General features: G+C 41.8%; 2 protein-coding genes across 2 annotated transcripts; one reads left to right on the top strand and one right to left on the bottom strand.

Moving 5' to 3' along the window:
- Positions 1-1,223: 1,223 nt before the first annotated feature.
- Positions 1,224-4,680, bottom strand: fbxl12 (F-box and leucine rich repeat protein 12). The gene is made up of 3 exons (XM_014199146.3): positions 4,338-4,680; positions 4,147-4,222; positions 1,224-3,260 (listed from the first exon to the last, which is right to left on the bottom strand). The coding sequence occupies exons 1-3, from the start codon at positions 4,436-4,438 to the stop codon at positions 2,232-2,234; spliced, it is 1,206 nt and encodes a 401-aa protein (XP_014054621.1). The 5' UTR covers positions 4,439-4,680; the 3' UTR covers positions 1,224-2,231.
- On the top strand, positions 4,671-15,713 carry cops6 (COP9 signalosome subunit 6). The gene is made up of 10 exons (XM_014199147.3): positions 4,671-4,816; positions 5,648-5,773; positions 6,101-6,232; positions 6,733-6,821; positions 7,029-7,091; positions 12,369-12,416; positions 14,251-14,365; positions 14,457-14,549; positions 14,815-14,915; positions 15,185-15,713. Exons 1-10 carry the CDS (start codon positions 4,774-4,776, stop codon positions 15,323-15,325), a joined length of 951 nt encoding a protein of 316 aa, XP_014054622.1. The 5' UTR covers positions 4,671-4,773; the 3' UTR covers positions 15,326-15,713.
- The last annotated feature ends 1,116 nt before the right edge of the window (positions 15,714-16,829 follow it).

The raw sequence follows: 16,829 nt of genomic DNA, 5'->3' as shown, positions 1-16,829 counted from the left end.
TTAGCATTTATTTGAGGGGGTATGATATTGTGCATCTCACTTTCATACTGATCATTAATCATGATTTATTCAGGAATATCTGTAATCATGGTAGCATCCACATTAATGTAGAAGTGTTTAGAAACATATCCTATTCTTATTTACAATAAAAGAGACTCCAAAATACAATATTATTTACCCTTTCTATTGGGCACAAAATAATCTAAAACACTACCAAAACAAACACTTGGCTTGACGCAGCCATTGTGTGCTAGGAATATGGGACCAAATACTTAACCTTTTACTACTTTAATACACAAAGTTAATGTGTCCCAATACTTTTGGTCCCCTGAAATGAGGGGACTATGTAAAGTGCTGTAACTTATAAACAGTTCACCCAATATGCATGAAAATACTCTCATATTAAAATGGACAGTCTGCACTTTAACTTCAGTCATTGTATCATTTCGAATCCAAAGTTCTAGAGTACCGCGCCAAAACAAAAAATGTGTCACTGTCACAATACTTTTGGAACCCACTGTAAATTATATAGTCGTTCTGATTATTCTGAGAATAACAATGAGCCTTTTAGCCACGGCTCATGGCTCTTTCAGCCTGTCACTATCAGCCTTTGCATTTCACATGTACCCCAAAGCTCTGTATTAAAACTTTTACCAAATTCTGGAACTTAAGTCTCCTCTTTCACCTTCTCAAAGTCAATGTGCTACTGCAAAATTACCGCTTACAATGAGAACGGTCCATTAGACACTTACGCTCACGTTCAGTAATGTATTTCACTACCATTCACTATGACTGCAGGCCTACTGATCTGTTATTGGCTGAAATACTCTAGAATGTTTTCAAATCAGATTTATTTATATAGCCCTTCTTACATCAGCTGATATATCAAAGTGCTGTACAGAAACCCAGCCTAAAACCACAAACAGCAAGCAATGCAGGTGTAGAAGCACGGTTTTGTGTTGCATTATTAGGTTAGGCTATTGTCTTATGGCTGTGTGTCACATTTGAGGATTAAAACTGTTTAAATGGTCTTCATCTCTTGTGCACGTTGAACTACTTGCACAGTTGATTATTTTATCACGAAAGAACATTGACTCCCCCCCCCCCCTCCCTGACATATCATGGTATCCCAATGTCCTTTCTTTTGTTCTGAATTATTTACAAAGCATATAAAGGAGTTCAACCCTGAAACATTATTCATAGATTATCATTTCCCATATACATAAAATACATTGTGCCATTTTTATTTACCACAGTTTCTTGATGGAAAAAGGTTATAACAGTTTTCAATTCTACTTTCTCATAATTAATACAGATAACATACTGCTTTGGAGAATCACACAACTCAAGTGGGGATAAGTGTATTTTTCCAGCTAGCAAAACATATAGTGGGCTACAGCAAATTTTAACTGCAATGGTTTTGAAATTGCATAATACCAGCAACATACTGATAACTGTCCAAGCTGTTATTTAAACACTCCCCCCCCAGAGTTGCAATATATTTTGCCGTCAATGTGACGTTCTCCCTGCTACACAGAAACCAACCAAAATCTTCTTCCCTCAATATTTCCATTCACAAGATAGAATGAATGCACACATCAGCCGCCGAGAACGGAACCTCTGCAATTATTGAGCTTGCCATTAGACGCAACACAAGCAGTAGAGCAGCTTTCATTGATTTCAAAGGAAGAATTCCCTCAATGGCTGATGGCAGTGCTGGACGTCCGATGGCTGTAGCAGGTCCGTTACAGTACATGATTGAAGTCATCGTTTATTGGTCGCTGCGATGCTTCTCTGGTGTACATAAAAAATAAGCTTTTAAGTTTAACCACTTCCTTATACACATTTAGACTAAAAGAGGAACCATCATCTGGGTGGCTAATAAAAAGCCGAAACTGTTACAATACCTTCTTCAATGGATAAGCAGAGTGTAAATAATCAAACTAACCTTAGGAAAACGCTCCAGATCATACGTTAAATGTTACCTGCAGGCCTACTGCGGATGGGAATACAGCAAACAGGTGCTTCCTCTCATAACATTTTCTGTGACGCCCATTAAACCGTTAACTGTCCCTTTGTTCAATAGCATAGCTGTAAGCGAGTTTACATTTTTTATTTTATTACATATGTGAATGAAGGTAAAGCATGAGTTTGCAACAGGCTGAATTGAGAGGAATGTTTTACAACAGTAGAATAAGGGGACCAGATGTGCACCAGATCCCGTATGTAATCTAGTCTGAGGTTATTGTAACGGTGCAGTTGGTGAACACTAGTGCGCATTGTGGCAGCAGAGCAGCAAGTGAGCGGCGCAGACTTGGCACGGGGTCATTCTCTTCCAGTTTATCATCACCACTATCTGTGCCACCCTCCCTCCCCTCCTCACCCTCTCCCTGCCTCTCCACCTCCCCCTCTCTCTCTGGTGTCTTTGGGCAAACCTGGAAGAACACCTCACAGAACTCCAACCTGCGCAGGTCCCGCAGTGTCCTGCAGCTACGTAGCACCTGCATCTCTCTCAGCTTGCAGCATCTCAGGCGCAGGCGCTTCAGGTCCCTCAGACGGCTGGCGGACAGCAGGCCTGGTCCCACCTCCTTACCGCCAAGGCTTAGTTCCTCTAGGCCCAGCCAGCCCACTCCGAGCCCCAGGGAGGCCATTTGCAGCTGGGCGCCCGGCCGCCCAAAGTGCCCTATCTCCAGGTACTTGAGCCTGGAGAGCCCGTTTAAGCCCGAGTCGGTTTCTTGGGCAGCACTGCGCCTAAGGCCTTCCGCTGTGACACGAAGGACGTTGCGGAGCTCTAGGCGGCTAAGCCTTAACCAAGACGCCAGACTCTGCAGGTGCTGGTCTGTGAAGGATGGCACGTTGTCAAGGACCATCGTCTCAATGGCAATCCCTGATGTGGAGGCAGGCACTTTCCCAGTTTGAACACGTCCCTGTTGCTGAGTAGCAGCAGTTGATGCCATTCCAGCTTGTTTCTCAGGACTGAGTGGGGTCTGGGTGAAAAAGCCCTGTGGTAGCTCGCAGCCACGCAACTCTAGGACCTGCAGTGTTGTGGGCAGGAGCTGGCAACTGTGCAAGCCTCTCAAGTCTGCGTGGAGCAGGGAAAGACTACGCAGACGGGGGCACCTGGAGGACAAAGCCTTGAGCCAGGACTCTGAGAGAAAGGCCCCACCTCTAGCAGAGAGCAGCAAGCCACGCAGCCGCAGGCATCGGAGCCCAGTGCCCAGATACTGGCGTAGAAGAACCCACAGCATGCGCGATGTCACCTGACCCAAAATGGACACCAAGGGCAGGAAGAGCAGTTGAAGAATGAAAACATCCAATGAGGGAGAGATGGGGAAGAAACAATGCATCAGTGTTTGAGCGATGACTTGAAAGTTCTGTAGAGTTAGCTAGTCAACAGGTAGGAAATAGGCAGTGCTGGGGAGTAGTGAACTACATGTAGTTCAACCAGTAATTTAACTAAATTTTGCAGTAGCTTGGTGGTAGTTGAACTAAATTCAAATCTAGGTAGTGTGTTCATTACCATATCGCTAACTACTAGAACTACACACTGTTTTTTGCAAAACATTAAGTGTGTGTTAAGTAGGCAATAATTTCCTTTCATTTTCGGGATTCAACCTACCTAATTCTCACTTGAAACAGTTTGTGTTTAATAGGCTACATTACAAATTATGTTAACATATGACCCCAAAGTCTTCAGTCTTGCAATTTGTAGCCTGACACTTAAAATGACACAATTTCACAAAATAGTTTGGATGTAGTGAACTACTTTTTCAAAGTAACTTTAGTTAAGTAAACCATATTTGTCTTAAGGGTAGCTTTAGTGGAGGTTAACTTCTTCCAGTGTTAAGTAATTGGTAGTTTTGTAAATTATACACATTTTCAGAGTAACTTCCCCCAACACTGGAAATAAGCCTGCAATGCAAGTATCAACATTGCATTATGTTGCAGAATGTGAGAGGTCTCAAACAAGTAGCTATCAATAATAAAATCAAGTCTGCTGAAATATCATTGAATGTAGAACCGGATAAACATGGCTATATCACAAAATGGCTGACGTCTTTAGACAGACATGGTAGCCTCAGAAATCTTTTCATGACGAGTCTTGAAATGGTAAGATCAACGTGAAATAATGGACACCATTCTTACCCCTTTCCATGCAGTTAGATCAACAACTCGCCATAGTCTTTGGTCTTTTACAAGGCGTCTCCATCTCTTACACACCCTGCAAATACACCACATGAATGACATGACAAAGAGAAGTGTTCTTCAAGCTAACATTGACGTTATTATCATGAAAATTAATATTGAGCACATCGACTTCAGCTAACTTGTTTTACCTTCCAGTTCGGATGAGCTCTCGCACACCTAAATATGATAAAATATCAATTAAAATGTTCTCTGGAAAGTAATCGAGGGTAGAAGTTCTGAAGTCTGCCATTTTGTAAACAAAAAGTACCGTCGAGTACACGGACAAAATACACCGACGTACCAAAGTTGCATTCAAGTAATAAACCCCGCAGAAACGGGTGCTAAAGCCACAACGTTCCTAAACGTTCTGAAATACTACATGCTCGAAATTAGCACATTTTATGTGACCGTACCAGGTATATACAATGCCGTAAACATTTGAAATAATAAATAAGCATAACAACGGCATAATTTCCAAAGCATGTATCACCAAAACACCGGTGTAAATGCAGCAAACACTGCCCCTTAGCGTTTGAGAAAAAACTCCCTGTTCTACTGGGCTTGCGCAGCTGTAAGTCGGACAAGATGGCGACGAGCAATGGTGGTGGAATGGAAGTGGATGGGGCAGGTAATAATTTCCCGTAAAGCACAATTGATTTATCTGATTATGCTAAGGTTGTATACATATTGTGTAGGTTCCAACTATACTCCTTTGTCGATGGTGTTAGCGCATTTAGCTTGCCATTATTTCGCTTATGCGTTCTCTAACGTTACTACAGCGAGGCTACCTAACGTTAGTTAATTTAGATAAGGTGGCTGTCCAGTACTTGTGTGTATATTAACGTTACTGGTATATGCAATTTCCAAACAAGTGGAGTTAATATTTGCTAGTTAACAAACTAATTCAACCGCCGTCACATATTGATTGGTCCGTCCGTATTACCTAACTAAACATCGGCAATGTAAACAACTAGCGTTAGTTTATCGGTTGCTAGCTAGGTAACAGTTAACATGTTAAAACGTTAACTATGTTGCCTTCTTAGCTAGTTTAATAACAGCGCAGTAACAGGTCCTCTATACCTAGCGAATAGTGACCTATATTTCTCTAAGCTGTTAGTAAGTTTAATGATGACATCTTTTAAAATGTTGATTGGGATAGCATTGTTGAAAAATCATAGCTTTGATGAGTAGAATCAGTCATTTTTTTATTTAACCTTTATTTAACTAGTCATCATTGTAACGTTACTCTTCCTGTAAAGTTAGATTACTCAAATCCACCCAATTCAACTGCACACGGATATTGTAACAATCGTCTAAAGAAAATAATATTATTAAAGACAAGAACACAAATGCTTTGTTTGCTCTGAGGCAGGTGGTCGTGTTAAGGCCATATTAGCTACGTTTGGCTTTAGAGATGACCAACAATAAAGGAAACCCACCCGTTCTCTCTGTCCCACAGCCAGCCCCAGTGTTATGGTCTCTGGGGTCACCGGCAGTGTCTCTGTTGCCTTGCATCCTCTCGTCATCCTCAACATCTCAGACCACTGGATTCGCATCCGCTCCCAGGAGGGGCGGCCCATGCAGGGTATGTGAGCTGATCAGTTTTCAAGAATACCGATAGTTGTATACAGTCTTACATTCGGCATGGACTAGGGATGAGAGATATTGACATGTTTTCAGTAAATTGCTCTGTAAATGTCTAAACTTCTTTAAAAGTATTTTAACTTTAAGACATTAATTAAAATAGTTAAGACTCTATAAGAGAACCAATACCTCAACAGTGGGAAGGGAATCATACATGGGAGAGGTTACAGTTAATGACAGAATTTCAATGGGCTTTGCTATAGCCTACATGTGTATCCATTCCAACCAGCTGCCTAATGTTGCATTGCATCCTTTCCTTCTCACCAAGTGATCGGCGCGTTAATCGGGAAGCAGGAGGGTAGAAACATTGAGGTGATGAACTCCTTTGAGCTGCTTCATCAATTGGTAGATGACCGAGCACACATTGACAAGGAGTATTACTACACCAAGGAGGAGCAGTGTGAGTCTAATTTCACTAACCTTCCATACAAAGAAAATGTCAATGTCACTCCCCATTGATTACTGATATTGGTGAAAGTGCTAGATAAAAAGTTGTGATTGATTGATGTGCCGTGTCATGGTTTCCCACCATCTGAAGTTGAAAAATGTCATAGTAGGCTTGTACCTGAAGCCCTTGGTGTTATAAATGGAACTGAATCTCTGTATAAGTGCTGGTCTAGGATCAGTTTTGCCTTTTCGGTCACAGTGAATAAGATTACATTAGTGGGGGGGACCTACTTGACTTCTTGACCTCTGCTTTCATTCAGTCAAACAGGTCTTCAAAGACATGGAATTCATACTGTACCTGACCTCTGCTTTCTTTCAGTCAAACAGGTCTTCAAGGACATGGAATTCATACTGTACCTGACCTCTTGACCTCTGCTTCCTTTCAGTCAAACAGGTCTTCAAGGACATGGAATTCATACTGTACCTGACCTCCCTACCTCTGCTTCCTTTCAGTCAAACAGGTCTTCAAGGACATGGAATTCCTGGGCTGGTATACCACAGGTGGTCCTTGTGACCAATCAGACATCCACATTCACAAGCAGGTAGGTGGAGCAAAGGACAATACACTTATTTTCCATGGGGTTGGGCATTTTCCATGAGAGAGAAATTAGAGGCATGATAAAAGTAACTGTTACTGTAATTGGTCAGTGAATTGTTGTGATTTGAAAGATGTAAATGTTAGTCATTTGAGGTTATTTGACCAACTGTGTGCTGTTTCCTTATTGGCTTTTCCTCTCTTTTCACTTCAGGTGTGTGAGATAATTGAGAGTCCTCTCTTCCTCAAGCTCAACCCGATGACCAAACACACAGATGTGAGTTTCTCATTTAGATTTTTTTAATATAATGGACGATATACAGTTGAAGTTGGAAGTTTACATACACGTTAGCCAAATACATTTAAGCTCAGTTTTTCACAATTACTGACATTTAATCCTAGTAAAAATTCCCTGTTTTAGGTCAGTTAGGATCACCACTTTATTTTAAGAATGTGAAATGTCAGAATAATAGTAGCGAGAATGATTGATTTATTTATTTCATCACATTCCCAGTGGGTCAAAGTTTACATACACTCAATTAGTATTTCGGAACATTGCCTTTAAAATTGTTTAACTTGGTTCAAACGTTTCGGGTAGCCTTCCACAAGCTTCCCACAATAAGTTGGGTGAATTTTGGCCCATTCCTCCTGACAGAGCTGGTGTAACTGAGTCAGGTTTGTAGGCCTCCTTGCTTGTACACGATTTTTCAGTTCTGCCCACAAATTTTCTATAGGATTGAGGTCAGTTCTTTGTGATGGCCACTTCAATGCCTTGACTTTCTTGTCCTTAAGCCAGTTTGCCTGGGGTCATTGTCCATTTGGAAGACACATTTGCGACCAAGCTTCAACTTCCTGACTGATGTCTTGAGATGTTGCTTCAATATATCAACATCATTTTCCTTTCTCATGATGCCATCTATTTTGTAAAGTGCACCAGTCCCTCCTGCAGCAAAGCACCCCCACAACATGATGCTGCCACCCTCGTGCTTCACGGTTGGGTGGTGTTCTTCGGCTTGCAAGCGTCCCCCTTTTTCCTCCAAACATAATGATGGTCATTATGGCTAAACAGTTCTATTTTTGTTTCATCAGACCAGAGGACATTTCTCCAAAAAGTATGATCTTTGTCCCCATGTGCAGTTGCAAACCGTAGTCTGGCTTTTTTAATGGCGGTTTTGGAGCAGTGGCTTCTTCCTTGCTGAGCGGCCTTTCAGGTTATGTCAATATAGGACTCGTTTTACTGTGCATATAGATACTTTTGACCTGTTTCCTCCAGAATCTTCACAAGGTCCTTTGCTGTTGTTCAGGGATTGATTTGCACTTTTCGCACCAAAGTACGTTCATCTCTAGGAGACAGAACGCGTCTCTTTCCTGAGCGGTATGACAGCTGCGTGGTCCCATGGTGTTTATACTTGCGTACTATTGTTTGTACAAGTGAATGTGATATCTTCAGGCGTTTGGAAACACTACACTTTTTTTCCGGAGGTCTTGGCTGATTTCTTTTGATTTCCCCATGATGTCAAGCAAAGAGGCACATAGTTTGAAGGTAGGCCTTGAAATACATCCACACGTACACCTCCAATTGACTCATGATGTCAATTAGCAAATCAGAAGCTTCTAAAGCCATGACATCATTTTCTGGAATGTTCCAAGCTGTTTAAAGGCACAGTCAACTTAGTGTATGTAAACTTCTGACCCACTGGAATTGTGATACAGTGAAATAATTGTTGGGAAAATTACTTGTCATGCACAAAGTAGATGTCCTAACCGACTTGCCAAAACTATAGTTTGTTAACAAGAAATTTGTGGAGTGGTTGAAAAACGAGTTTTAATGACTCCAACCTAAGTGTATGTAAACTTCTGACTTCAACTGTACAGTACCAGTCAAAAGTTTCGACACACCTACTCATTCCAGGGTTTTTCTATCTTTTTACTATTTTCTACATTTTAGAATAATAGTGAGGACATCAAAAGGATCAATTAACACATATGGAATCATGTAGTAACCAAAAAAGTGTTAAACAAATCTAAATATATTTTATATTTGAGATTCTTCAAAGTCGCCAGCCTTTGCCTTGATAACAGCTTTGCACACTCGTGGCATTCTCTCAATCAGCTTCATCTGGTAGTCACCTGGAATGCATTTCAATTAACAGGTGTGACTTGTTAAAAGTTAATTTGTGGAATTTCTTTCCTTAATGCTTAACGCCTTCCCTGTGGCTCAGTTGGTAGAGCATGGTGTTTGCAACGCCAGCATGGTGTGTGCAACGCCAGGGTTGTGGGTTTGATTCCCACGGGGGGCCAGTACAAAAAAAAAAAAAAACATGCATGAAATGAAAATGAAATGTATGTATTCACTACTGTAAGTCGCTCTGGATAAGAGCGTCTGCTAAATGACTAAAATGTAAATGTAATTGTTTGAGCCAATCAGTTGTTGTGATGAGGTAGGGGTGGTATACAGAAGATAGACCAAGTCCATATTATGGCAATAACCGCTCAAATAAGCAAAGAGAAACAACAGTCAATCATTACTTTTAGACATGAAGGTCAGTCAAACCTGGAAAATGTCAAGATCCTTGAAAGTTTCTTCAAGTGCAGTCGCAATAACCATCAAGCGCTATGATGAAACTGGCTCTCATGCGGACCGCCACAGGAATGGAAGACCCAGAGTTACATCTAGACCCAAACTGCCACAGACCTATATCTATCCTACCCTGTCTTTCTAAGGTCTTCGAAAGCCAAGTTAACAAACAGATTACCGACCATTTCGAATCCCACTTTACCTTCTCAGCTATGCAATCTGGTTTCAGAGCTGGTCATGGATGCACCTTAGCCACGCTCAAGGTCCTAAACGACATCATAACTGTGCAGCCGTCTCCATCGGCCTGGCCAAGGCTTTCGATTCTGTCAATCACCACATTCTTATCGGCAGACTCGACAGCCTTGGTTTCTCAAATGATTGCCTCGCCTGGTTTACCAACTACCTCTCTGATAGAGTTCAGTGTGTCAAATCGGAGGGCCTGTTGTCCGGACCTCTGGCAGTCTCTATGGGGGTGCCACAGGGTTCAATTCTTGGGACGACTCTCTTCTCTGTATACATCAATGATGTTGCTCTTGCTGCTGGTGATTCTCTGATCTACCTCTACGCAGACGACACCATTCTGTATACTTCTGGCCCCTCTTTGGACACTGTGTTAACTAACCTCCAGACGAGCTTCAATACCATACAACTCTCCTTCCGTGGCCTCCAACTGCTCTTAAACGCAGGTAAAACTAAATGCATGCTATTCAATCGATCACTGCCCGCACCTGCTTGCCCGTCTAGCATCACTACTCTGGACGGCTCTGACTTAGAATACGTGGACAACTACAAATACCTGGGTGTCTGGTTAGACTGTAAACTCTCTATCCAGACTCACATCAAGCATCTCCAATCCAAAATTAAATCTAGAATCGGCTTCCTATATCGCAACAAAGCATCCTTAACTCATGCTGTCAAACATACCCTCGTAAAACTGACCATCCTACCGATCCTCGACTTCGGTGATGTCATCTATAAAATAGCCTCCAACACTCTACTCAACAAACTGGATGCAGTCTATCACAGTGCCATCCGTTTTGTCACCAAAGCCCCATACACTACCCACCATTGCAGCCTGTACGCTCTCTTTGGTTGGCCCTCGCTTCATACTCGTCGCCAAACACACTGGCTATAGGTTATCTACAAGTCTCTGCTAGGTAAAGCCCCGCCTTATCTCAGCTCACTGGTCACCATAGCAGCACCCACCCGTAGCACGCGCTCCTGCAGGTATATCTCACCGGTCACCCCCAAAGCCAATTCCTCCTTTGGTCGTCTTTCCTTCCAGCACTCTGCTGCCAATGACTGGAACGAACTGCAAAAATCTCTGAAGCTGGAGACTCATATCTCCCCTCACTAGCTTTAAGCACCAGCTGTCAGAGCAGCTCACAGATCACTGCACCTGTACATAGCCCATCTGTAAACAGCCCATCTATCTACTTACCTCATCCCCATACTGTATTTATTTATCTTGCTCCTTTGCACCCCAGTATCTCTACTTGCACATTCATCTTCTGCACGTCTACCATTCCAGTGTTTAATTGCTAAATTGTAATTACTTTGCCACCATTGCCTATTTATTGTCTTAACTTACCTCATTCGCATTCACTGTATATAGAGTTTTTGTTTTCTTTTGTTCTACTGTATTATTGACTGTATGTTTTGTTTATTCTCTGTGTTGTTGTATGTGTCGAATTGCTACGCTTTATCTTGGCCAGGTCGCAGTTGCAAATGAGAACTTGTTTTCAACTAGCCTACCTGGTTAAATAAAGGTGAAATAAAAATAAAATAAATAAATAAAAATCTGCTGCAGAGGATAAGTTCATTAGAGTTACCAACCACAGAAATTGCAGCCCAAATAAATGCTTCAAAGAGTTCAAGTAACAGACACATATCAACATCAACTGTTCAGAGTAGACTGTGTGAATCAGGCCTTCATGGTTGAATTGCTGCAAAGAAACCACTACTAAAGGACACCAATAATGAGAAGAGACTTGCTTGGGCCAAGAAACACGAACAATGGACGTTAGACTAGTGGAAATCAGTCCTTTGGTCTGATGAGTCCAAATTTGAGATTTCTGGTTCCAACCGCCGTGTCATTGTGAGATGCAGAGTAAGTGAATGGATGATCTCCCCATGCGTGGTTCCAACCGTGAAGCATGGAGGAGGTGTGATGTGTGGGGGTGCTTTGCTGGTGACACTGTCTGCGATTGTATTTTATTTATTTTTTATTTTTTAAATTCAAGGCACACTTAACCAGCATGGCTGCCACATCATTCTGCAGCGATACGCCATCCCATCTGGTATGCGCTTAGTGGGACTATCATTTGTTTTTCAACAGGACAATGGCCCAACACATTGTGTAAGGGCTATTTGACCAAGAAGGAGAGTGGTGGAGTGCTGCATTAGATGACCTGGCCTCCACAGTCACCCAACCTCAACCAAATTGAGATGGTTTGGGATGATTTGGAAGGCAGAGTGAAGGAAAAGCAGCCAACAAGTGCTCAGCATATGTGGGAACTCCTTCAAGGCTGTTGGTAAATTATTCCAGGTGAAGCAGGCTGAGAGAATGCTAAGAGAGTGCAAAGCTGTCATCAAGGCAAAGGGTTGTTACTTTGAAGAATCTAAAATATATTTGGATTTGTTTAACACATTTTTGGTTACTACATGATTCATTTACATTTACGTCATTTAGCAGACGCTCTTATCCAGAGCGACTTACAAATTGATTCCATATGTTATTTCATAGTTTTGTTTTCTTCACTATTATTCTACAATGTAGCAAATAGTAAAAATAAATAAATAACCCTTGAATGAGTAGGTGTGTACAAACTTTTGACTGGTACTGTATATATTGTCAAACATTATTCTCAAATTACATTTTTAGTTACTTTTATGTCGGACAGTTACATTGCTATGATGCGGAAGAGAAAGCTTTTCTACATGTGGTAATTGAAGCTTATGTCCCGTCTCCCTCAGCTCCCTGTCAGTGTGTATGAGTCTGTCATCGACATCATCAGTGGAGAGGTAACTCAAGCTCTCCTACCACACACATACACCAGGGTCTCTGTTAGGAAAATGTGGCGCCGGACAACGTAACTGGGAAGATTTAAATTTACCGCCCATTTGAGAAATTTCCCGGACCCATATGCATTGGGTGCGTAAACCATTAGGGCGTCCAACCATGGTGCTCAGAATGACAGAATTCACACTTAGATTATGGTAATTAATCTTAACAAAATATGCAACTCCTGTGATGAAGCAGCCAATAAAACGTCATTTTCAAACATTTGCCAAAATGCAATTTGCGGTTAAAAAACGCCATTCTAAACACCTCACCTGATGCCAGCGGTATATGACAGAGATTAAAATCTCCGTTAGAAACTTAGAAAGATAGTGAATCTAATGATGCAACAACTAGGATGGGTTGCTAATATGACTAGGATTGTGCCTTTTGCTTCTGGACAAGGAAAGAAAGTTGATATGAAAACCAATAGAACAGGAGAGAAATGGCATATGAGGAAGTATTTTGTAGACGGCAGCCGTGGCAAAAGGTCTAGCTGATTGAGTGGCGGCTGTCAGTGAAAAGCATCTAAAATATGTCTGAAGATAATTCGTCTTAATTTTAAATGCTGAGACAAGAAAAAGGGGAAGGGGTGTGTGGCAAAGATGGCCTATATCTGCGTCTCTCCAGAAGGCCTGCGCTCTGCCCCCCAGAAGGCCTGCGCTCTGCCCCCCAGAAGACCTGCGCTCTGCTCTCCAGAATGCACTCATCTATCTCTCGCCAATTATTGTGCATTCGTTGTTCCATTGTGTGAATTGTTTGCTCTTTGATTTGTTTATTTTGATACATTCCCCATTACATGTCACCAGTAGTAAATGTACCGTTAATCCCTGTCATTTGGTTACATTCATTTCTGTTAATGCATTTTGTTACTAATTAGGCCTACAGTCATTTATGTTCTCATTCTCAGAGTGGAAACATTGTTTCCAGAGTTCACAACGTGCTACACTTGTGAGAAAGAAGTTATGGTTTATTTCATAACCATCATTTAGGAGTTTTGTACATTTTGTCAATGTATTTTATTTGAAGTGCTCAATGTAAGCAATGAACATGGGTCTGGTTTCTCTGTCTTGTTGAGGGAGAGCGCACGCTTTGAAGTAGCCTACCTGGCTCAAATGTAGGAATGTGCCCATTTGATTTCTGATTGTCTTAACTCACCACAGCCACCACTAATAAGCTGAGCTTCTCAGTCATTTTTTTCTTTACCTCACACAGTAAGTCCATTGTGCAAGAACAGCAGTCTGACCCGAGCTCACTGGTGTGCAGGAAACTCTGAGGGTCCTGAATAGGCTAGTTAGTAGAATGTTGCAAGTTCGCTAGAGATGCTTCAGTTCCATCCAGTTGATTGATTTGATACAATGTTGCACTTCACTAGCGATAGCTCAAGACAGATAGAAAGGGAGGCAGACCGGTTTAGTAGAGAGATCAATGTGATTCAATGAACCCAAATTGTTTTATGTATTTTGAATTAGTTGACAATGGAAGTTATTGGCCATCTGAGTTCCATGCGCTCATTTAACCACCAATGATCACGGTGTATCAATGTGTCCATATGCCAGAGGCTGCTGCTCTCCCATAAGTGGGTGATGGGTGACTGATGGGTGATGCTGATAGCCTGCCGACCATTGTTTTTTTTCTACTGGTCAGTTTGGCCAGCAACAATTTTATTTATAGGCTTAGTTTCTCTTTCTCTTATTTTTTTTAAGGCAATTACTGGCTAGTAGAAACACGCCACTGTGATTAGTACTAGTGGCTGATTTGTAAACTTGTCTGTCCTTCTGACTTGACCAATCCCAGGCGACCATGTTGTTTGCTGAGCTGGGGTACACTCTGGCCACAGAAGAGGCGGAGCGAATCGGAGTGGATCACGTGGCTCGCATGACAGCCACAGGCACGGGGGAGAATTCAACAGGTAACTGTAGTTATGGTGGCCTATTTACCCCCCACTGTCTGACAGGCATTTTTTAAACACCCTCTCTCCATTGTGTGTCTCTTCTGTTCAGTGGCCGAACATCTCATAGCACAACACAGTGCAATTAAGATGCTCCACAGCAGGGTGAAAGTCATCTTGGAATATGTCAAAGCAGTGGAAGCAGGTGAGAGAACTGCTTACTCTGATGAGGGATGAAAGGGAGGGATGAAAGACCGAAATAATGCATGTTCAAGTGAGTCTGGAAAAGAGATGCTGTTACTAACATAGATATAATTTACAGCCCTTGCTTTAAAAAAAAAAGTATTTCAACCCTGTCTCTTCTCCTTGGTATATCCCAACTGTATCTTATCTCACGTTGTTGTTGTTGTGTGTATATTTTTCCCTCATGCTCTTTTTTAACTCTCCCCTTATGATTTGGTACGACCCAGGAGAGGTGCCATTTAACCACGAGATCCTCAGAGAAGCCAATGCCCTGTGCCATAGACTGCCTGTTCTCAGCACCATCAAATTCAAGACTGACTTCTATGATGTAAGTCATCCCCACCTAGGCACTTGGCAAAACTCAGCTCTTGGTCTGAACATGTGTGCACCATTGTTTTTAGATTATAGTCTTGGTAATGTGATAATCTGCCAAATTGGCAGGATAATTAACGTACTTTGTTTTGAATGAATAAAACCTTGACAAAATTCCTTCTTTAAATCACTCAATAAGGGTAATGATTTGAGAATGCTTAGACAGGTTGGATTGGCACAGTACTGTAAAAGCATATTCATCTCCTTGCTTCTCACTTTTTTCAGCAATGCAATGACGTGGGCCTCATGGCTTACCTAGGTACCATCACTAAGACCTGCAACAGCATGAACCAGTTCATCAACAAGTTCAACGTCTTGTACGATAGACAGGGCATCGGCCGGAGGATGAGAGGACTGTTCTTTTGAGTGACACAGAAAGAGTGAATGGAGGAAGAGATGGAGAGGTCACAAGCACTGCTTTTCCATTTGTTTGTCTGTATTTTATGTTAAGTAACACTTGTGACACACACACACTCAGATACCAGTGAATGTTGTTCTCATCAAACGTTTGTTTTCAAAGGTAGCAAATGCTAGAAGTGTCTCAAAGGCCTCCTGTCTATACCATAAAATCACACACACACAAACAGGAAGAAGGAAACCGTGTACAAAATCACTCACATTTTCACTCGCACTTTGACATTTGTGAGTATGCACATTAATGAATTCATGTACGTGAACAGAAAATACAATTTCCTCTTTTTCTTTGTTTTGTTGTTCCATGTTTCTGTAAGTAATAAATAATCTGCTGATTTTTCTTGGGACTTTGATTTCTGTTTGTCCAATAAAAAGTAAAATAAGGCCATTTAATAATTTAAATTATAGCTGATTCATTAACAAATATATAATTAGGCAGTTGTGCGCAACGCGGAGTGCCTGGATACAGCCAGTTGCCGTGGTATATTGGCCATATACCGCAAACCCCTGAGATGCCTAATTGCTATTATAAAACTGGTTAACAATGTAAATAGTAATGTTTTGTCATACCCATGGTATACGGTCTGATGTACCACTGCTCTCAGCCAATCAGCATTCAGGGCTCAAACCACCTGGTTTATAGTAACACAGTAGTGCTTCCGTCCATCTCTAGTGAACAGACACGCGTAACAGAGCCTTGTTTATACCTGGTGCTAACATGCATCGTTTGTCCTGGTCTTATTCACATTATGATTGTGCCCACATTGTAGCCATTGCATCAGTAAAATGTGTCTGCATTGTGACCAGATATCCTGGCCCTACATGACCAAAAATGTGGGCACAATCAGGGAAAAAGACATGTTAGAACCAGGTATAAACAGGACTAAGAATTTAGTTATACTTGCATACGTGTTCGTGTTGGTGACCCCAGCTGGAATCAAACCCACGTTCCTGGCTTAAAGGTAGCCTGTACTCAGGTAGGTACACAAACGCAACACAATACAGAGACCCACAGGTTAAAACAAGTGTGTGGAGTCAGCATGGTTTTTAGGATTATTGGCCAGAGGTGACAATGTGTTTGCAGTTACCATTTTTTTTTATTTTTTATGTAGTCTGTTCCTGCTGTGCATGGCCTTGGGGAGGTACTGTGTGAGGTGCATTAGACAGGAAAGGGGTGGAGGAAACAGAGTTAGGACAGTTTCAGGTCAGCATTTATTTGGATATTAAAAGGCAGCAGATGTCAACATAATGACCGCCAACCTGCACTTTTTCTTTAGTAGCCCGAGTTTACCAGCCCTGTGGCAAAGACAGGAGTCAGCTTTCCTCCTCTATTGGATTTTATCATCCTCCTCTCTTTCAAGCTCTCACTGTTGCCACGTATCTTCATTTTTGCCTTTTAACTACACAAAACCTACAGTAACAAGCAGAACAAGCAATACTGGCATGGGACATGCAA

The sequence above is a fragment of the Salmo salar genome, chromosome 05, assembly GCF_965601325.2.
Source record: "Salmo salar chromosome 05, fSalSal1, whole genome shotgun sequence".
NCBI lineage: Eukaryota > Metazoa > Chordata > Actinopteri > Salmoniformes > Salmonidae > Salmo > Salmo salar.
This window is presented reverse-complemented; position numbering and strand designations above follow the sequence as displayed.

What these genes read in the sequence shown, in the direction of transcription:
- fbxl12 (XM_014199146.3), bottom strand. Translation starts at nt 4,438, where the DNA reads ATGGCAGACTTCAGAACTTCTACCCTCGATTACTTTCCAGAGAACATT. An exon ending in GAGCTCATCCGAACTGGAAG is followed by an intron (nt 4,223 to 4,337) that starts GTAAAACAAGTT and finishes GTGTATTTGCAG; the next exon opens with GGTGTGTAAGAGATGGAGAC. An exon ending in ATCTAACTGCATGGAAAGGG is followed by an intron (nt 3,261 to 4,146) that starts GTAAGAATGGTG and finishes ATTTTGGGTCAG; the next exon opens with GTGACATCGCGCATGCTGTG.
- cops6 (XM_014199147.3), top strand. Translation starts at nt 4,774, where the DNA reads ATGGCGACGAGCAATGGTGGTGGAATGGAAGTGGATGGGGCAG. An exon ending in GGAGGGGCGGCCCATGCAGG is followed by an intron (nt 5,774 to 6,100) that starts GTATGTGAGCTG and finishes CTTCTCACCAAG; the next exon opens with TGATCGGCGCGTTAATCGGG. An exon ending in CGATGACCAAACACACAGAT is followed by an intron (nt 7,092 to 12,368) that starts GTGAGTTTCTCA and finishes CGTCTCCCTCAG; the next exon opens with CTCCCTGTCAGTGTGTATGA.